Source organism: Typopeltis vanoorti, chromosome 5, assembly GCF_054136105.1.
Source record: "Typopeltis vanoorti isolate ZY-2024b chromosome 5, IOZ_Tvanoo_1.0, whole genome shotgun sequence".
NCBI lineage: Eukaryota > Metazoa > Arthropoda > Arachnida > Uropygi > Thelyphonidae > Typopeltis > Typopeltis vanoorti.
Genome location: NC_143553.1, coordinates 145,310,712 through 145,334,128, shown reverse-complemented (window position 1 = coordinate 145,334,128; position 23,417 = coordinate 145,310,712). Strand labels below are relative to the sequence as shown.

General features: G+C 34.4%; 1 protein-coding gene across 2 annotated transcripts in view; it reads right to left on the bottom strand.

The window, feature by feature from the left end:
* Window positions 1-23,417, bottom strand: part of Hmgcl (hydroxymethylglutaryl-CoA lyase) — a 145,900-nt gene that overhangs the window by 68,697 nt on the left and 53,786 nt on the right. For both annotated transcript variants that reach the window (XM_090392814.1, XM_090392815.1), the window contains exons 4-5: window positions 19,013-19,108; window positions 1,481-1,539 (exon numbers count right to left, since the gene is read on the bottom strand). In XM_090392814.1, the coding sequence (XP_090248940.1) occupies window positions 1,481-1,539; window positions 19,013-19,108 (155 nt within the window). The remainder of the gene's footprint in view (window positions 1-1,480; window positions 1,540-19,012; window positions 19,109-23,417) is intronic.

The following is a 23,417-nucleotide window of genomic DNA, read 5'->3' as shown; positions in this document are numbered from 1 at the left end:
GTGTTTCGCGTGGTCTCCATTCATACACGATTTTTATAGTCTACAAACCTTGCGATTGTTTAATGTTATGTTCTTGATAAAAAATTTATCACATAAAAAATAATGTCATCCAAAAGAAGCAAGTCCGATTCTTCTACTGCTAGCAAGAAAAGAAAAACATTGACTTTGGAAACAAAACTCAACATTATTAAGGATTTTGAAGTCAGAATGAAAATTTGTGAGCTAGCAAAGAAGTTCAATCTACAGGAATCCATAGTAAGAACAATCATAAAAGAAAGGTTTACAGATTTTGGAGGACATAGATTCTAACGAGGAACGAATTGCAGCCATAAGGCAAGGAATAAAAAAATCATTAGCTTGCTATGAAGAAATTTTGCGTGACAAGAAAAAGACATTATGCCGTCAGACGAATCTATTAGATTTTATGAAACCATCGACATCGAAATAACTTTCTTTTTTTTTTTATGTATGAAAAACTACAATCATGATATTTCTTAAAATATATAGGTGTTTTTCTTTCTTTGTAAACCTTTGGTCCCAATTGTATGTTTGTATATATAAATTACATGCAAAATTATACCCCCAGTTATGCGAATTCAACTCATGCGCTTTATGTTGGTCCCACCTACCACGTAACTTCGAGGTTTTACTGTATATGTAACTTGAAATCAGTTTGAATTGCATTTGAGATATTTGGAACATGAAGATACTTCACAAATGTTAATTTTACAAATAAAATTCTGCTGAAAAAGTTGAAGCTGGCATGTCCTTTGTGAAAACATGACCACTCGATGCCAAAAACATGTATGCTAAAGTTAGTTCCTGTCAGCGGTTTACACATGTGCAGACATTACCCAGTGCAAATGTGTTAAGTGCCATCTCTAAATTGGAAAAAAAAAAGAAAAAAAATAGAATGATGCTATATCTGTTCATAAGACAAGTTTCAGCAGAGACTTCTTCCATGTTATTGAAAATTCTCAATTTAAAAAGATTTCTGCACATATAAGAGAAGCTATTACTATCATGAAAGAAATGAGATATGAGCTGACTCATCTTTGCAGCATGATACAGCTTTCCTTTTAATTAATATTAACTGCATAATACAGGGTATAATTAATGTGATTTCTTCTCACCCTTCAGAATTACATATATTCTTTTATTCTACTTTCCTACAAAATCCCTTCAAAGTTTGGCCACACTGATTTCAAGTCATAGCAGGGCTAATATGATGCAGAGCATACAGATTCAGATTTAATCTAAATGAAAGGCAAAAACCTATGAGAGAATGTTGGCAACAGATCCAATATATGATATCACAAAAACCCAAAAGCAGCATAATCTAAACAGTTAAAGAGAGTCAACTAAGGAAAATTTAGTCCAAAATTTCATCTAGCAATGCTCATCTGTTTTACTATTTAAGCATAAAAGGCTTTGACTTAAAAATATCATAACAGGAGTAAATCTTATGAATTGCACTTACTTGCTAAAAGTTTCCGATGCAGCTCCAAAAATGGCAACCTCCTTAACACCAACAGATAACTGCAATGTAAAAAAAATCACACAATTATAAAAAGTGTCAATCCACAATCATAAGCATCCAGATATGCATAAAAATAACATAAAAATATATCCTTTTGGCTCAAGTTTCCAAATGATATAATTAATATAGCTGACTATGTAATCAGATAAGGCCAGATTTTGTACATTAATACTTTCCCTCAAACTGCTTAAAGGATAACATTTTAGATATCCAAATCTAATGTTAGTTTTAGCTAAGTTTGTGAAAAGTTTGTGGCAGACATAAGAAAAATCATGAGACTCAAATTATAAATGAATTCATATGAATTCTATAAAATTTGCTTCCAGTAATCTTAAATTGATTTTCTACGCTACTAATAATTAAAATACACTTTCTTTCTTTATGAACTTATTCACTGTTATCTTTAGGTAATATTAATATATGAACAAAATACAAAGGGTTTGCTTAAGGATCAAAACTAAATAACTGGGAGGAGACATCTTCATAGCCTTAAGGAATGCAGACAACAAAACAAGGCTTCTGACCTAATATCTAATCCTCAACTTCTCATGGTAAACACCATTAGTAGGTATCTATCTGGACACTGAAAAATTGAGGAAGGGCTTGCAATTTGGGATTTAGCCAACAAATTTGTATTTATTATTGGCTTTAAACCAAAAAAAACCATGATGATACAACAAGATGAAATCATGCTGGCTGGGACATTACCTGGTTAAAGCCCTCACCCACTGTTTTTGTAAGGGAACCATAGTGAAGCGAAACTCAGTTATTGGAACAAACTCCAACCCAACATCAGCAGCATAATTCAAGACGGGCACCATTAATGTAAGTAGTGTTAACAGTAAAGAAGCGAAACTGGTAAAAAAATTAGAAAAAGAGGACCATGGCATAATTGGTGTTAGCAAAACAAAGAAAGCAAAAACAGATGAAATTCTATTAAATATCAAATACAAAATCATATATTCAGAGAATGGTGATCTGAAAAAGGAAAGAGTAGCTGTGGTGTTCAACACTGAACACAAAGATAATTTTCTTAAATGTCATAGTAGATTCAAGTAGTGATGTGGACAAACATAAGAATGGGGTAAATGGGCAAATCCACCTAGCTATCGAATACTGTTCTCACATTTGGAGTAGGGCTCCTAAAAGCTCCATCAAAATGCTTGACTCAATACAGAGGAGAACAATTAGACTGATAAATGAGCCATCTCTTACCAACTCACTCCACTCACTTTCACATAGACACTTAGTCTCTGCAATTTGTCATCATCAAATTCCTACCATGTACCCTCAAGGGGTGTACAGGATATGATAGTACTACATGAAAAAAATTACATCATTACTAACTTCCTATCTACAATTTAACTCCAAATCAGTCTGTTACTTGTCAAGACTCCAACATTATCAGATCTTATATTTCTATCGTCTAAGGCACTTTGTACCGTATCAATCCACCTATATCTTGGTCTTCCTATGGGTCGTTTTGCTGCCAACCTGGCAGAGAACACTTGTTTTGCTAATCTTTCTTCACCCATTCTGTTTAGGTGACCATACCACCTGAGATTAGCTCTGCTAACGCATTCCTGGATGCTACAATGTCAAGTTCTTTCCTAATATTCTCGTTTTTAATATGATATTGCCATTGATGCCATCTGTTCACGCCTATAATCTTTCTCAGGACTCTAATATCTGCGGTCTCTAGTCTTTGGTCGAATGTTTTATTTCTGACCCAGCTCTCAGATCCATAAGTTAAAACTGGTTTGAACACTGTCTTGTATACAGCTAATTTAGTGTTCCAACTAATTTCTCTCTTATTCCATATGAATTTATTCAATTGACTTCCCACCATACCAGCTTTGCTGATTCTGTTGTCTATTTCTATATTTAATTTACCATTTTCACTAAAAATCGTGCCTAAGTAGGTGAAATGTTTTACTTGTTCCACAGGTTCTCCATTCACAACACAGTTGACATTTTCAATGATTATGCCTATTTTCATTGTCTTTGTCTTTTTATTGCTGACCTTCATACCATATCTATTACAACAGTTATTCAATTTAGTCAGAGAATCTTGCAGACTTGTAGCGGATTTATTTAGAAGTATAACATCATCTGCATAAAGCAAAGAGCTGACATTAACATCTCCAATTTTGATATCATGTTTAATACCACTTTCCTTCATAATGTGATCCATATAGATAATGAATAACAGAGGGGATAATGTACATCCTTGTCTCACACCAGATTTAACATTAAACCATCTTCCTGTACTTCCTTCAATTCTAACTGCTGACTTACAACTCAAATAAAGACCAAGTATTGCTTGATATAATGCCCCATTGACACCATATTTTATAAATATTTCCATGGAAAATGCTCATCTGAAACAGCATCAATAATTCCCCTGCTCTGTACTAAGCCCAGTGGAACATGTACAGCTGCTGACCAACATCCTTTCATAGTACACCTTGAAATCCACAGAACAAGTTTCTTTTCCACCTTCTTCATCCCTGCTACTGCTGTACTGTAGATACAATATACAGGCTTTTAAATCGAAATCAATTAGACTGATAAAAAATGTCAACAAGTTTCTTCTATCCCAACCCACAACCATATACAGTACTAAAATACTATAGGCTGATCAGCCAACTGCTCGTATATGGACCCAACATTTAAAAAAATGACAATGAGAACTTATTTGTGCCTATAGTCCAACAGAAGATTCTACTAAGGAAGAAGTGGAGAAATTTTTCAAGTCATTAGAGAAAGCAGCTGCCAAAGAAAACAGACTGGTTCTTGGAGATCTAAACAGCAGAGAAAGAAAGAAATACTAAGCATACAGAACTGTTTTGAGAAAATTTGGAGAAAGGAGCAAAGCTAAGCTAATAATAATGGTACTGTTATGTCGTTACTTTTTCTGTTTACTTTTTGTTATTTCTCTATCCTCATCCCTGTCATACCTACCAAGCTTGAAATCTCTAACCTATCTCTCTGGGTCCGCTTTTCCTTTCGGAACTCTGACAAAATTTGTTTGATATAGCTGCGCCAGCCAGAGTCCTAGTACAGAAGAATTCTTGTACAAAGAAACCTTCCCAGAGTTCAAGTATTACCTACTTGTTAAAGTATTAAGTGCCTATAGAAATTTCAACATTGCAGTCATGGCCTAAAACTTTCTAAACTTTCTTTAATTTCCCCTTATTCACAGGTTCGAACTTTAGCGAGTGGTAAAATCAGTCTCATGCTCAGACAAACTCAGGCTTACATAAAAAAAAAAAACACGTTTATTAAATATCAAATTGCATACAAATGAACTTCCACACATCAAAGGTATGTCATATCAAAATTCTAATTCACTAGCTAAGCAATAAGGAACATTCTAATTATCAAATACTCTAAGATGAAAAGCCAACTGGCTATTTTTTTCTGGCGAAGTTTTTATCCCCGAAGTTTTATGGCGTATTTTTATCCCCTTAATTTTATCAGATACTCTATTTACATCTCTAGGTTAAATAAGTACACATTCATCATAATACACTAGTTCAAAATTCTAAGTAAAGCTCGCTAACAAAGATCAATTCACATTCAACTGAGTGATGCATACTCTCAGGCTTTCAGACTACTAGTCCAATATGATTAACAGGTTACTGAGCACAAAAGTCACTTAAAAGTTCTCTGTCCTTTCAATTAGAAATTTGTTTTTCTCTCTTTGCTCCAATACTAATTGTTACATGAATAAGGAAATTTCTGTACATTACCAGTGTCCTGAGAGGATATCACGCTTCTTTCGTCTGTCCTTTGTAGTCATATGTCTTTCTGCTTTATCGAGTCACATCCACGTGGAGGTTACGCTGATCGACACAAATCGCCATTCCTTGCACTTTGCCAGACAAATATTCGTCTACCGGATTGCTATCATCATCTCGACCGTCCTTCAGAAGGGAAACTTTTCTGCTGTCTCACATCGGTAAACTCTTACCGATGGCTCTAGTTGATATCTGCCATCAGCTCACGTATAGCATGCCCGATTCCTTCAGCTAGCAACCAGGAAGGAGATTACTTCCGGCACTGTCAATCGGTCAGCACTCTGCTTGTTCACACGAGAAACAGGAACAAAAAAAAAAAACTGGGCTCAAAATCCACATGAACTTGCCTTTTATTCTTCTCCGTAGTGCCCTCTTTTCATATCGGAGGATCTCTCATTGCGTTCTCCTATTCGCCCCTAGGTGATTGCGTCACACTTCTGCTCCTTGAAGAGCGCTCTTTTCGTCGAACGCGAGTTTAGCTCGCCTTCCACAAATGCTTTCGCTTCAGGCGTTACATCATCGTAGGCAGCTAGCTAGCAACCTTTGGATCTTTGTTTGCACTTAGACAGACATTCTTACACAGAGTATAATTTTGACATAAATAACTTTAAACAATATAATTCTAATTAGACATACAATTTTTTTCCTCTACTTCATTCTAAGGTAATTCTAACAGGTTTTCTTTTATATTTTGCTTTCTTAACTAATAGTACAAGTATTTCTAGCTCAGAATTGTGTTTCTTATTAAATCTTGAATGAATGATTCTTTTGTTGAAAGATGCACAGAAATTTACATGGAGAGATAAAACAAAAAATAAAGTCTCATTGACTATGTTAATGGTGATAGCAATATCTTTGTGCTGGTCCAGGAAACACAGGGATTTGAAATATGAAATGATCATTTAATTTTGAGCAGGATAAAACTGAATATTATTATTATCAACATGCCTCCAAGTCAAGAGACTCACTCACCCCTGCCTTATATAGCTTCCAGGGATGACCACTCATTCTCCCCATCTTGAGATATTCTATGAAAAATCTTATCCACGTCAATCCGGTAATTATCCCTTACCAACTTAAATGTCTCGATCATGTCTCCCTCTTGTCTTTCTATCTACTAGGCTCTGTAATTTGCATTCTCTCAATCTGTTCTCATATTCCACATTACAAAGACCAGAAACCAACTTAGTCAATCATCTCTGAACCCTCTCCAACAACTCATCATCCTTTTGAAAGCAAGGTGATCAAATCTGTGCACAGTAATCCATATGCAGCCTGATCAAAATCTTGTACAATTGAATCATAACATCTTACTTCTACATGTTGGTGTTCTCCACATTATTCCCATAATCCACTGAGTTGTCCTCATAATTTTAGCAAAATGTCCATGAAGTCCCTATCCACCATCATCCCCAGATCTTTCATCTCCTGCACCTCTTCTAAAATATCCCTACCAATCCTATACTTTGCATCCCATCTTTGCTTTCCAAATTTTAAAACCTTACACTTATCACAGAAAGAAAAGTGCTTACAAAAGCTTAGTAAAGCAATTTTCAGAGGTGAACTGTAGACTCATATTAATGAAGAAAAATTGCAAGTTGGAAAACAAAAGCCTTAGAGGCTTAGTATTACTCTCAAAAAAAAAATCATTTATTCAGTCAGAAGAGACATGCAATGAAGTTACAAGGACAAAAAAAAATCAAAGCTCCATTATTAAAATAAAGAGCCAAAAAAATGATGATGGATCAATATACACTTTGCTTATATAATCAAAGTGCAATGGTGGATTGAGGAAGTTAAAGAAGTCATGGGAAAAAAAAGCTTATCACAACTTGCTAGCAAGTTAGCATGAGTTCTGAGAGAATATAGAGGAAAAATGGAAGAAAGTGAAACAATGTAAAAGCAGCTACACAAAAAGTCTGGAGAAGAATTAGGTAAGAATACAGAAGATATTAGAAGGGTGGCAAATGTTCTGGAAGCTATTGTAAAAAAATTTGAAAACAGAGGAAAGAATACTGAGGAAAAAAAAAAGAAAAAACACTGTAAAAAAATAATCCAAGATGCTAAATGTGGAATGAAAATCAAAAATATACTATGTGTCTGGGGTTTACTTTGGAAGATTAGTAAATGATGCAAGCAGTGACATAACAGTGAAAGAAAATATTCAAGAGAAATGCAAGCAGAAGTAGATATCAATACTTGAAGAATACTTGAGGTAGAAATACCAATCAAAAATCTGAAATGTGAGAAGGTAATTGGAAAAGATAATATTGACCAGAAACATTCATATACGGAAGTATAAAACTTTTAGAGTGGCTTTACTACATATACAAGAGTTGTTTGAAAAGTTTGGTAAAAAAGTAAGTTCAAAAAAAGCACTTTTTTTCTTACTTTTTTTTTTCTTTTTTGTTGGACCATTTAAAAGAAGAACTGAAGAAAAACATCTTGGATGTTTTTCTTCAGTTCTTCTTCTTTTAAATGGTCCAACAATGACGCATAATAGACTCCTGTTATTATCTTACTCTTTTCCAAATAGTCTATCATGATAATTCCTTGGGAATCTCAAAAAAACAGTGGCCATCACCTTCCCAGCTGACAAAACGGTCTTTGCTTTTATCAGTGCTCTTTCACTGGGCATTGTCCACTGTTTTGACTGCTGCTTGGACTCAGGTGTGTAATGGTGGATCCAAGTTTCGTCTACAGTCACAAATCGATGCAAAAAATCCTGCAAATTGCAATTAAACATCACCAAACACTGTGCTGAAATGCCTTTTTGCATGCGTTTTTGATCAAGAGTCAACAATCGGGGCACCCATTGTGCACACAGCTTTTTCATGTGCAATTTTTTGTACAGGATATTATACACCCCATTCAGTTGGGATGCCTACAATCTAAGCAATCTCAAGCACTTTCACTGACCGGTCTTCCATAACGATACCACGCATTATGTCAATCATTTCTTTCGTAGTGACTGCAGTCGGACGGTCGGAGCACGCTTCATCTTCGATGGACTTACGACCACATTTAAACTCATTTATCCAAAAATAAATAGTCTTTAACGCTGGTGCAGTCCCTCCCATGAACTGCATCTAACTCGGCTTTGATCTGCATGGCCGTTCACTTCTTCAAATAAGTGTTTTATCACTGCACGAAACTCGTTTTTCTCCATTTTTATGAAAAATGTGAACACTGTCATTTTAAATGTTTGCCAAAAGAGAACTATGTGTCGCACATGGCTAAAATTTTGCCAGGGGTCATGAAAAAAATGATACGTGCCTACACTGGTATGAACGAACGAATTGTGTCACCGTCTATTGGAAATTTACCAAACTTTTCAAACAACCCTCGTAAGTCAGGACTGATTTTTCAAAATGTAAAATTCTGGATGACTGGAGTACAGCTCTCCTAGTATCTATCCCATCCATAAAATAGGAAAATAAAACTGAATGTCAGAATTACAGAAGAATTTCCCTACCGAGTGTTACAGATAACATTTATGCAAGCATACACGAGAAGAGGGGTTGGAAAAATTTTAGAAAATGAACTTGGAGAAGAACAAACTGGCTTTAAAAGGTTGTCAAGAATCAGATTTTCACTTTTAGACAAATCATTGAGAAATGATGGGAATGTACTAAGAATTCATATTTAAGTTTTGTAGATCTGGAAAAGGCATATGCAAGATTCCAAGAGAAAAGCTGTTCAAAAGACTTCAGTTATATGGTGTAAATGGAATATTATGTTGAGAAATACACGAACTACTTTTGAGTTGTAAAGTCAGCAGTTAGAAGTAAAGGGGGTACAAGAAAATGGTTTGATGTAAAATCAAGTGTGAGACAGGGAGTGCATACTATCTTCACTGCTATTCATTCATTAGGTCCAATATAAAAAAGTAGATATATATGATATTTGGTATGGCTCTACCAATGCATGGTAGAGCAATAAGCGGAAAAGATCACGTTGTCTGGTGATTTGAATTTGCAGGATTTTGTGCAGTGTAGTTTTAAATTTTGATTTATTGAAACTCGTAAAAGTTTTATTTGTCATCATTTAACATGCAAAACCCTGAAAAGAATATACTTGCATCCAAGTATGTGTTATATATATATATATATATATATATGGACAAATATAGAATACATTATTACAAAGAAAGGAAATTGTGAATAATTAAATGAAAGAATTCTTACCAGATTGTCTAATGCCAGTGATACTTTGTAAATATATAATAATTTTAAAAATAGATAATACAATGAATTGCTGTATGACTTACATTTAAATTAATGTGAACAAAAGGTCAAAATACAAGGGCACGTCAACAGAATAAAAGGTGCCCCAGGCGGTATCGGTTGCACACGGCACGTGGAGTGGTAAGCGGTCGAAACGAAATTAAATGCCACGAAGTGAGACCCACGTGGGGAGAGTTCTAAGCGACAGATGAACAACGAAGGTTACAGAGAATGCCGGTAGGAAGATGGTATAAAAGGGTTAGGAACCCCCCCCCCCCTCCGTGGGGAGCTTTTCTTTTTGGGTTTTTGCAGTAGTGAAGGTCTCTCCTCCGGAACATCTAGACGAAGGATCAGCGGGAAGCTCTGTTCGGACTCCCATTAGTAATAGTTGGAAATGTCACATATCAGTTGAAAAGGTTACGTACCACAAACCTTATGATGGAAGAAAATATCTCTATACTGATGACAGGCAATCCATGGAAAAAGCTCAGTGTCTCAGTAGCGAACTTCATGGAAACAGAATTTCCAGACGCCAACGAAGTCCCGGGAATAGGCTTGATATGCTAGAAACGTGTGGACCTACCAAAGATTAGAGAAATCCATGCCATAACACCGACTGAAAGGAAATCGTATGAGGAATAACAGCCAAGAGCCGAAGGAACGAGTATAAGAAGACCATGTGTACAGTAAAGTTGAAAGTTCTTTGTCTAGTATTATGTATAGGGATAAGAAACTAACTGTAAACTGAGAATCAAGGACTTTGATTAAGATAAGACAGGACTGTAGCACGTTGATATTAGTTAGAAGAAAGTGAGATATCTCTTGAATGTGTTGAGTTAATATTTATGTTTTAATTGAATATTAAGAAGGCTTAATTTGAGTATTAAGTTAACTCTTGAAGGTTTCTTAAAAAATTAAGAAAGTAGGTATACTGCTGTTGTGTCCTATAAAATGAAAGGATATATGGAAGAAAATTGAAACTGGAGGAGTGCGTGTATTAAATGTTTCAAAAGCGAGTGACTATTAGGTGACAAGAAACAGCAAATGTTAGTAGAATGGACACTATCGACAGTAGGATAAAAAATGATGTTATTAATGCCAAATATGCAGCCATGAAAACACAGGAGAATGAAATGAACATTAATAAAGAAATAGCACGCTTGAATGTTATCCTATACAGGACAAAGTGTGAAATTGAAAAATTGAAGAAGTGGCAAGAGATTGGCAGAGCTGAAAAGAGAACGAAGTAGGTGGTCCAAAGTAATAATAAAGACCAAGTGAATAAACAAGAAAAACAAGTTAAGGAGAAAATTATATACGGAGACTCAATGATTAGGGGAGTACTTACTGAAAGTGCAACAAAATCTTGTTTCCCTGGAGGAAAAATTTGCAATATTAGTCACACTATCCGGATGCAAAAAGCTAAGTCAAAGGAAGTGATTGTCTCAGTTGACACAAATGATTTGAGGTGAGAAGTATTCTATGAGAGAGGATGTAAAGGAGTTATTAGAAGAGACAAAACTGAAGAGCAAAAAAGTGAAGATTGTAAGTCTCCTACTGCGTTATGATAAAGGTGAACAGAGGAGGAGACTTACAATCTTGTTTTTGTAAGTCTCCTTACAAAAACAAGATTGCTAGCTAATGAGTCTTTACTTTAGATTATTTGCTTGGAAAGTTGTGATTGAGCAGAATGGGTTGCTAGAGTCAGTTGTGAGCACTTTGCCAGTTAATGGATTCAAGGAGAGGTATGATAGATTGCGTGGACAGTTTGGGTCTCCCACAATGAGTCTTTGGACTCCATAGAGGTGCCTGTATAATAATAATAATAAATAATAACACAGATCTTTATATTGTAACTGTAAAGGATTCAAATGGAATTTTTAATGGAATTAAGATGATAGAGATTCAAGTTAAGTTTTATCAAGAATTATATACAAATATAGAAAAAGTAATAGAATACAGAAAGAGATTAAAAATTACAATGAATATACAATCAAAGAGGATGAAGTAAAAAAATACACTTACAAAAATGAAAAATGGTATGGTACCTGGACTTTCCATATGAATATAAATGTTGAACAATGAAGAAGATTTCTACCACATAAATCTAGCAGAATTATATACAGTGTTTAAAAGTGTATATATGTCACCTTCAGAAAGTTTGGAACAAAACCATTACAGAGAGAATGAATTTGCAAAAAAAAAAAAAGAGATGGATATCATGTAGCACTGATCTTTACAGCTATATGGGCATAATGAACAGACATCGCAGGAAAGATGGTCCAAGCGACTGATGAACTGGTGACCACCAGGAAGACAACAGAGGAGGCCTTAACATACATAGAGAGGAAAGACTGTGCAGTCAATATAAACCAGAGGGTTGCAAGAAGGGTTCTGGAGTGACAGGGCAACCAGGGAGTAGTAGAAACACCTTTAAAGGTAAAGTAAGTGTTTAAATCATCCTTTCATATAAGAAGGCGGTAAAACTAACATAAGTTTTACAACCTATAACTCCTCCCTATCCCTTATAAACTTCTTACAAAAATTATGTCAGAATAAACAAGATATTAAATTTCCATCAACAGAGAACACGTTTCAGAACATCATTCTCAACTTTGAATTATATACAAGCCTCAAATTGTATAACAAAAAACTATTGAAGAATGAAATGCACCAATTTCATTAGCTTTTCAGAGATTATGAAAAAAAGCCTTTGACTCAAATGCACCTGTGTAAGATGCTAAAAGATTTAAAACATACAGGAATAAATGATAATTCAATTCCTAATATGAACCATCAAGGGGTGTTTCAGGCTACTATGACAGCATTACATTATTAAGTTTGCATTTATTAATCTTCTATCAGTAATTTTCCTCAAAATTAGTCTACTATTTATCAGCACTCCAATATTGTCAGACCAAACAATCAGTCTTCTAAAGCATTTCTGGCTGAATCAATCCACCTAGACCTTGGTCTTCATCTGGGTTTCTTACCTGCCATCATGGCATCAAACAACTGTTTTGCTAACCTTACCTCTCCCATTTTGTTTAAGTGGTCATACAACCTTAGATTAGCTTTGCTCACACATTTTTGAATGATAACAATGTCAAGTTCCTTTCTAACATCTTCATTTTTAATATGATTCTGCCATTTTTACTATTTGTTCACTCCCCTAATTTTTCTCAGAACTCTCATATCAGAAGCTCTTTGAACAAGTGCTTCATTTATAACTCACTTAAAACTGGTTTGCACAGTGTCATGTATGCTGCTAGTTTGGTGTTTTGGCTAATTTCTCTCTTATTCCATATAAATTTATTCAACTGGCTCTCCACTATACTAGTTCTGCTTATTCTGCTATCTATTTTCAAATTTAATTCGGCATCTTCACTAAAAACGGTGCCAAAATAGCTGAATGCTTTACTTGTGCTATAGGTTCTCTACTAAGAATAAACCTGGAGTTTTCTAGGTTCTGCCTATTTTCATAGTTTTTGGTCTTTTTATTGCTGATTTTCATGTCAAATTTATTACAGCTGTTTATGCAATTTAGTATAAGAACACTGGAGACTTGGACTGGATGTGCTTAAGGGTGCTATAACATAATATATTCAAACAGATATCAGAATAAGAGAATAAGCAAAACTAACATATGAGAAATCAAATGAATAAATTTATATGAAATAAGAGAGAAATTATTCAAAACACTAAAGTAGCTATACACAAGACAGCATCAAACTAGTTTTAACTAATGGATCTGAGAACTAGGTCAAACAAAGTAGTGGTTCAAAGACTAGAGCCCACAGAGTTTGAGCAAAATTAGCAGATGGCAATAATGGTAGAATCATATTAAAATAAATATTAGGAATTTAATATGAACATTCAGCAAAACAAGTGTTTGATGCCAAGAAAAACACCCAGAGGAAAACCAAGAACTTAGTGATGTAGTTGGATTCCTAACAGATGTGACTAATTTGAAAATTTAAAATGAAAAGCGTAAATTATTACTATCATAATATCCTGTATATCACTTTAGAGTATATCAGGAATTTGATGATGGCAAAATACAAAGAGTACATGATATTCATAATTTGAATAAAATGCTGGTAACTCCTTTTCTCACCCAAGATGTATGTATTTTAACTAAAAGACATAAATATAGATTAATAATAATCAAATTCTATATAATGGTTAGTTAGGAAAAAACAGGATTGCATTTTTAACAATGTGTTGACTTTAAGGAGCAAGAATACAGATGAAAAGACTGTTTCATATTCTTAGTATTATTTTTTTATAGTTGAAGTTACCATTATAGCAAGCTTAGTGGCTCCTGGAACAAAGGAGTGTATGTATACAGAAATGATTATGGCAGAAGAAAGACCTTGAGTAAGAACAAAATCTAGGTGGATTGATAAAGTAAAAAGTACCTTAGAAGACAGAAATATAAGATCTGATAATATTGGAGTCTTGAAATAAAATAATAATTTAGAGGAAAACTGTCAATAGGATCTTAATAAAAATGTAACTTTTTATGTGATATTATCATAATGTCCTGTCCTACCCTAAGGGTACATGTTAGGAATTTGATTTGGGGGAGGGGACCCATTCATGAGAATTTGATCAACCTATAGTACACTAGTACCTCGGATGGGCAAGAAGGAACTTGTTCGTATTTATTTTGAAAAGCTGTGGATTATATACTTTGAGAAACACATAAGATGGCAAGCTGTTCCAGAGGCAGCAGTGGAAGGGATGAATAAAGAGAAGGAAAAATTTGTTCTGTGAGTTTAGAGATGCACTGTGAGGGAGTGTTGTTTAGTTGGTGTATGCTTTTGAACTGATTTGACTGAGAGTAGCAGTATTTGTAGAAGATGCAAACAGAGGAAACTAAGTACCTATGTGAACGTGAGCGAAGTGTATTAGTGAATGAGGGGGATCACTGATCAGTCTGACTGCCCTTTTCGGTACAGAGTCCATTATCTTCAGGGAGCTCTTAGAGGCACCACCCCCAGATATGGGAGCAATATTCAGTGGTCAGACAGATTTGTGATTTTAAGTTAGAAGTTGTTTGAAGTTAAAGTAACACCTCTACCTAAAAAGAAAACCTAATTTTTTGGAGGCAGAAGAGGCAATATTTGTAATATATTTGTGCCAGAGGTTAGTGTAATCCCAAGAAGACAAATTTCTTCATGCATGGGGATTTAGGTGTTGTCAAAAGTAAAGCTGGAGAAGACTTTTTTTGTGTGAAATAAGACAGTGATATGTTTTGCTTATATTGAAATTGACAAGATTATCCAAACACCACTGATGAATGTTTTGGAGATCTGTATTTAAGGTAGTAATGGTTAAGATTCTGGAGATTGTGATGATTTGTCAATTAGCAGATTTATCAAATGAAAGGGAGAAATGCGATGTGCTGCTGTCAGCAAAATTATGTATTGGTAGGTGGTCTGCTGGAGTAAGTCATTTATATATAAGGAATATGGTGGATGAGAGAACAGAACCTTGTAGGACCCCTTGTTATATACTTAGAAGATAAGGAACATCTGCCATTACCTGAAGTGAGCATCCAGTCAGAAAGCTGGCAGTCCAACTGCTGAAGTTAGGGGGGAAGACAAAGCAATGGGAGTTTACTTAACAGGCTTTTGTGCCAGATCCAATCAAAAGCCTTAGAGATATTGAAGGCAACCACTTGGGACTCACCAAACTTTTCCCATGGCATTTGTCCAGATGTGGGCAACATAAGTAGATCACCTGTTGATCAACAGTGACAAAAACCAAACTGGCTGTCATTTATTAGCTGAGAATCTTCAAGATAGCATAACAGTTGAGTTTAGATAACTCTTTCCATTACTTTGGGGAAAAATGCAGTAAGAGAAACTGGTGGTAGTTTGAGAATATAGATTTGTTGCCCTTTTTAGAAATAGGTTGAATTCTGATAATTTCCATAATGCAGGATAGATACCAGCAAAAGAGAAAAAAAGGGTGTAAAAAGATGACACAGAATGAGAGTCAAAAATGACAATGATGATAATATTCATTCAGGATAATTTCTTTTTACTTGAGAAGTGGGGCATGTAGGTAAATCCTTTTCTATACTAATGAACACATATTTTGTAATTACCATACGGATTATCAAGAATAGAACAAAAATAGGAATTATTATTATTATCTGAGACTTCCAAGTAGTCAAGGACTCATCGAGGGAGGCTATAAATCACCCAAACCAGCTATCATACCCTCCCTTAAATTCATTCACACTAGATGCACTCACTACCCCTAAGAGTAAATTATTCCACTCACCCACTGCTCTCTGGAAGAAAAATCTAGCTCTTACTCCTTTCTTGATTGCAAATAAATTTAACTTCCATGGATGCCCTTGTGTTCTCTCCACACCTTCCATATAACGAAAAATTTCATCAGTTGATATCCAATAACACCCATTCAAAAGTTTATAGACCTCTGTCATATCACCCCTCTTTCTCCTGTTAACCAGAGTCTACAATCCACATACTTGAGATCTATCCTCATAATCTAAATCCCATATCCAGATATAATCTGTGTAACTCTTCTTTGCACCTTTTCCACAGCTTCTTTATCCCCCTTGGAACCCGGGAGACCAAATCTGTGCACAATAATCCAGGTGTGGTCTTATCAAAGCCTTATAAAGAAACAAGATGACTTCCTTATCCTTACATGTCAAGGTTCGCTTCAACATTGCAATTATCCTCAGAGTTTTATTTGCAATTTCAGCTATGTGACCTCTGAACTTTAAATTCCTATCTACCAATATGTCAAGATCCCTTGCCTCTTCAGTTTCTTGTAGCATAACCCCGCTAATATAATATGCTGCTGGAACTCTAATCACGCCAAAGTGCATAACTTTACGCTTACTAACATTAAACTGATGGCCATTTTCATTTGCCCAAATTTCCAGTCTATTCAAATCATTTTGTAATTGCTGAATATCAGTAACATTCTTGATTGCCCTGCCTATCTTCACATCATCAGCAAACAATTGCACACTCAGATGTGCAATTGTTTGATCCTTCCTGATGTCATTAACATATAGATTGAACAATAATGGCCCAAGGACTGAACCCTAAGGTACACCACTGGTCACCTTAAATCTGGAAGATTCACACCCACCGTATACCACTTTTTGATATCTGTCTGTCAATCATCCCCTGTTCCAAGTCAATAGTTTATATTCCAATCCCATATTCTCCAGTTTATGCAACAGCCTTTCATGTGGTATCCTATCAAATGTCTTAGAAAAATCCAACATTATCATAGTGTATTCATTCTCTTTATCCAACTCAGCCATAACATTGTTATAAAATATGAGCAAATTGCTAAAACATGACCTTCCTTTAGTAAACCCATGTGTGAAAGGCATAGCCAATTCAGTTGAACATTCCTTTAGCAAACAGGATGATATTCTATTTGTCCCTATAGATAAATTCTTATCCAGGTTATGCAACAACTCTTTAACCGCTTCATGATCATCCTCTAACTCTTCATCCAATGTAGCAGTATCACTGTGCACCATGTTACATACACCTGGTTGATATATATTAGCAAAGTGAGCACTCGTTAACTGAACAATCTCATTAGCTTCTGACACTCGAGTACCATCAGCATTCAAGAAAGTTATTCTTCCACATTCATTCTTTCTTTTACTTGTGGCATAATGATAAAATTCTTTTGGATTGTCTTTAGCCTGCATGGCCAATTTCTTTTCATATGCTGATTTAGCTTTCCTCAAAATACTCATTACTTTTCTGGCCTGTGCTTTATATATTTCATAACTCCTCTCACTAATAATCATACTGCATTATTAAAAATCATCAACTTTTTAAGGATGCACTCTCTAGAGGTTACAGGGTCCCCTGAAAGAAACAGTTAAATGAAAGAAATTTTCAAATAGCAGTAATCACTAAAACAAAAAAAAATAAATAAAAGGAACCATGAGAACTGAAAATTTTAATGTAATATATGGTGGAGTCAACAGAGAATAAAGAGCAAATGCAAGTGTTATTATTTGGATTCATAATTTCCTTTCAAAACAGTTAAAATATTATAAATTATGGAATGAACAAATAATAGAAGCTAAAATAAAAATAGATTTAACAATAATTGGCTAATATGCCCCAGAAGAAGGAAGAGAAGATGATAATAATGAATTTTATAGTCAATTATAAAATATATATAATAAAATAAATAAAAATGATTATGTAATATTAGCAGGAGACTTAAATGCAAGAATTGGAAACACGAAAATTAATAACATAAGAATATATGGAGAATATACTCTAAACAGGAATGGTAAAAAAATTGATCAATTTTGCAGTTTATAATAATCTTAAAATAATGAATTCTTTCTATAAACATAAAGACATACATAAATATACTTCGGCAGCAAGAGAATAGAAATCAATATTAGATTACTTTATCTTAAATGAAAAGACAAAGTTTTCTTTAGATGTTAGAGTCCACAGAAGATATGAAATAAGTAGTGACCACTTCCTCATTAAAATAAAATGAAGATTACCACCTAAATGGCTACAGATAACAAGAACAGGAAGAAAATTTAAAACTTCTTTTATAAAACTAGATTATTAAATTACACAAATATACAATGGCTATTTGAACAAAGAATTGACCAATATTTAAATAAAATAAAACGAAATGAAGAAATAGAAATAGAATGGCTGAATATAAAAATGATACTAATGCAAATACTGAACTTAGGAAAGACCAAAAAATTCAATAAAAAGAAAAAATTGAAGATATGGGACGATACAATCAAAGAAATAATCAAAATCAGAAAAGAAACATATCATAAATGGTTAAGCAGTAAAAGATTAGAAGATTAAATAGAATATAAGAGCCATAGCTAAAAGAGAAGTCAGAAAAAGACAGAGAATCATGGAACAAATTTGATTGTAATTTAAAACATGATTTATATAAAATAAGACCTAATGTATGAGATTTTGAAACATTTAAGTACACACACTAAAGAAAGTGTAAAATTAAACACTGAATTGAAATTAGAATTTCTAAATTTCTACAGAACTATGGACAGATAAATATTTTATAAAAAGATAACTGGCAAACATTTAATGAAACTGAAAAGGAAGTAACTAAAGAAGAATTAGAAATCAGCCAGAAAGGAACAAGAAATGGAAAATCGCCTGGATGGATATTGATATTCTTTTGATCTCTGTGTATTTTTGGAAGGAAAAGAACCCTAAAGAATTGTGTTATCTTTAATGCATTGAATTCTTGTTATATGAAATTCTCAATAGAACAAACATACTGTGCCTTAATAACTTGGTTTCTGAAATGGGTGATTATTGTCTATGTACTAAATTAGATTAATAAATTTCTAATAATTAAAATAAAACAGACACTATGGATATCAATAAACAAAGAAATTTACTTACAGCAGCTTCAAGTCCTTTAAGATTTGGAACTAAAACAGGATAACTAATTTCTGGTTTCTTAATAATTTTTTCAAACACCTCTTTATGATCTGCCATCTAAAAACAAAACTTTCATTATACATATATAATTTAGATATTTTTCCTTATATTCAGTAAATATAGGGAAAAAGATAAATATATAATAAATTTAGTTTAATCCTTTATCCAAGTGTGAGCAAACAAAGTTTGCACCTGAAAGTATCTTCAGGACTGGGGTAAGGTGGTACAACACCAGTCCTGAAGATACTTTCAGGTGTAAACTTTGTTTGCTCACACTTGGATAAAGGATTAAAGTAAATTTATTATACTCTAACCAAGTGAAAAATAAACTTTCAAGATAAATACGTTTTATTACAAAAAAAATTATAGCTGGCAGACAGAAGACAGCACACAAGCTGAGGATCTCGATTTTTAAAGTTGAATTTTGATTTGATTGATTTAATTTTGTGCTATTTAGTAAAATTAATACATAATAAAATGAATTTTAGCAGTATTAGCATGCCACAGATTTGAACAAAGATTAACAATCTTGAATTACTGAGTATTAGCATATGTGATTTTAGTGTAATACTCATCAAATCAGTAAATGTGGCTTGCTATTACCATGTAGGAATGTGAACTGCTTATTAGCATATTCATGCTAAGACATGCAAAAAACTTCCAACAAAACCTTCACCTTCTGGTGGGTAAGAGAATGCATCTTGCTCTACTACAATTTCCATTGGCAGACACACTACATTATGACAAGTTCTTCTACTGTAACCAAATTTGTGTAGAAGGAGAAATGGAATACATTTGTTCAGGATATGTAAGAAAACAATGATAAAGGAGATTACTTGTTGGTATGTTTGAATTACAAACAGATGAATATGTAAATTAACATCATCATCAAATTCCTGCCATGTACCCTCAAGGGGTGTACAGGATATGATAATACAACATGAAAAATTTACATCATTACTAACTTCCTATCTACAATTTAACTCCAAATCAGTCTGTTACTTGTCAAGACTCCAATATTATCAGATCTTATATTTCTTCGTCTAAAGCATTTTGTACCATATTAATTCACCTATATCTTGGTCTTCCTCTGGGTCGTTTTGCTGCCAACCTGGCAGAGAACACTTGTTTTGCCAATCTTTCCTCACTCATTCTGTTTAAATGACCATACCACCTGAGATTAGCTCTGCTAATGCATTCCTGGTTACTGACAATGTCAAATTCTTTCCTAATATCCTCGTTTTTCATATGATATTGCCATTGATGCCATCTGTTCATGCCTCTAATCTTTCTCAGGACTCTCATATCTGCAGTCTCTAGTCTTTGGTCAAGTGTTTTACTTCTGACCCAGCTCTCAGATCCATAAGTTAAAACTGGTTTGAACACTGTCTTGTATATAGCTAATTTAGTGTTTCGACTAATTTCTCTCTTATTCCATATGAATTTATTCAATTGACTTCCAACTATACCAGCTTTATTGATTCTGTTGACTATTTCCATATTTAATTTACCATTTTCACTAAAAATCGTGCCTAAGTAGGTGAAATGTTTTACTTGTTCCACAAGTTCTCTGTTCACAATGCAGTTGACATTTTCAACGATTCTGTCTATTTTCATTGTCTGTCTTTTTATTGCTGACCTTCATACCATATCTATTAGAACAGTTATTCAATTTAGTCAAGGAATCTTGCAGACTCGTAGCAGATTTATTGATAAGTATAACAATCGTCCGCATAAAGCAAAGAGCTGACATTAACATCTCCAATTCTGATATCATGTTTAATACCAATTTCCTTCATAATGTGATCCATATAGAATATGAATAACAGAGGGAATAATGTACATCCTTGTCTCACATCAGATTTAACATTAAATCATCTTCCTGTACTTCCTTCAATTCTAACTGCTGACTTACAACATAAATAAAGACTAAGTATTGCTTGATATAATGCCCCATTGACACCATATAACTGTAGCGTATTGAATAGCTTCGCTCTTGGCACCTTATCATATGACTTTTCCAGATCGACAAAACTTAAATACAGATCTTTGTTATATTCCCATGCTTTCTCAACTATTTGTCGTAAAGTAATGATCTGATCCTGACAGCCTCTATTTGGCCTGAATCCAGCTTGTTCTTCACCAAGGTTTTCTTCCACAATTTTTCTCAACCGTTTCTCAAGTATACTTGCATATATCTTACCAGGAACACTCAGTAGGGAAATACTTCTGTAATTCTCACATTCAGGTTTATTTCCCTTTTTATATATGGGTACTATGAGAGCTCTACTCCAATTATCGGTAATTCGTTCCTCTATCCAGGCCTTCTGAACTATGCAGTGCAGCCACTGTAAGACTTTTATACCACCATACTTCAGCATTTCTGGTCAAATATCATCTACTCCTGCAGCCTTTCCACATTTTAAGCCTTTGATGGCTTTTTCTACTTCAAGTATGGATACGAATTCCTGACTGTATGCCTGTTGAGTGTTTTTTACCACTGTGCTGTCATCACTGCTTGTTTCATTTAGCAATTTCTCTAAGTAATTACTCCATACTTCGCCATTTCTGAGCTTCTTCAACAACCTCCAAAATATTTTGCCACCTTCTTGATATTTATTTTCTATGTTCTTGCCAAAGTCATCCAATGACTTTTTTTAGCTAGTTTTACAGTGTTTAGCTTTCTTACATTTGTCTCTGTATTCTCTAAGAGCACAAGCCGACTTATTTCCCAGGAACTTTTGATATGCTTTCTTCTTTTCCTTCACTGCCTCTAACTTTCTGTGTCCACCATGGTGTTCTGATTTTTCTATCCTTGCAGACAACCTCACCACATGCCTCTCTGGCTGAATCAATCAAGGTTTTCTTCAAGGCTTGCCACTGTATCTCTAAAATTTGTTTCCTGTTCTCAAACGCTTTCATTTTTTCTTCAATAATCTTTGTGTATTTTAGTCTACAGTTCATATCTGAGAGCTGCTCAACTTTTATTCCCTTTAAAACTCTCTTACACGTTATTCTTTTCAATATGAAATTCAATTTTATCCTACTCAAAACTAAATAGTGATCACTTCCTTCAAATACTCTGTACACTCTGGTGTCCTGCACAAGAGAGAAAACATCACTATCAACAATAACAGTCAATGAGACTTTTCTTATTTCTTGCCTCTTCTCTCCTTGTGAATTTGTGTACATTTTTATGTTGGAACATGGTGTTAGTAATAACCAGTCTGTGTCCTGAGCAGAAATCCAACAAATATTTGCCTTTATTATTAGCTTTGCTCTTTTCTCCAAATTTTCCCAAAAAATTTTAATATGGCTGACAATCATTTCCTACTCTGCTATTCAGATCCACAACAAGGACCAACTTTTCCTTTTTTATTGTGTCAGTTGCTTTTTCTAAAGCATCAAAAAATTCCTCCACTTCTACCTTACTAGAACCTTCTGTGGGACCATAGGCACAAATAAGTCTCATTGTCCAGTTCTCCATTCTGATATTTGCCCACATCACTCTACTTGAGACTACCTGCCATTCAAGAAGATTAGCCTCGTATTTAGTGTTGAATACAATGGCTACTCCTTCTTTTCCTTGATTGTCATTGCCTGAATATAACATTTTGTATTTATTGCTCAGAAAGATCTCACCAGTCTGTCTTTTTTTTGTTTCAGTCACCCCTATTATGTCGATCTGGTACTTATCTAATTCTTCAGCCAGCTCCATTTCTTTGCCATTCAGGCTTCTTACGTTGATAGTACCGATCTTTAACTCTGGTGATGTTGAGTTGGGGTGTGCTTTCAGATTTGTTCCAGTAGCTGACTTTTCGCTGTTCACCTGGTTCCCTGGCAAAAACAACAGGGGCCTTGTTTAACCAGGTGACGCCCCCAGCCGGCATGAAATTTTGTCATATTTTACCATAATTTTGTAATTTGGTTTAAGCCAATAAGAATTACAATTTGGTCGGCTAAATCCCAAATTGCCAGTCCATCTGTGTTTGTTCAGTATCTAGGTAGATACCCAACAGGGTGCACCACGAGAAAGCGAGGACTGGACATTAGGTCAGAAGCCCTGGTCGGTTCTACGCATTCTTAGGCTATGTGGAGGTCTCCTCTCAGTTATACAGCTTTGACCCTTTGATTTGAGATCGTGTGGACTTACCTTTGACCACAGAAATTCATGCCATAGCACTGACGAAATGAATCGGAAGGGAGATCGATCAGAGAACGGCAGTCAGAAGTTGAGAGAACAAGTATGAAGAACCAGTGTGTACGGTAACATTGAAAATTCTTTGTCTATATAATGTGTATAAGAAAATTAAGATGTTATAAATGAGATTAAGGGAAATTGAGGACTTTCATATAATTAAGACAG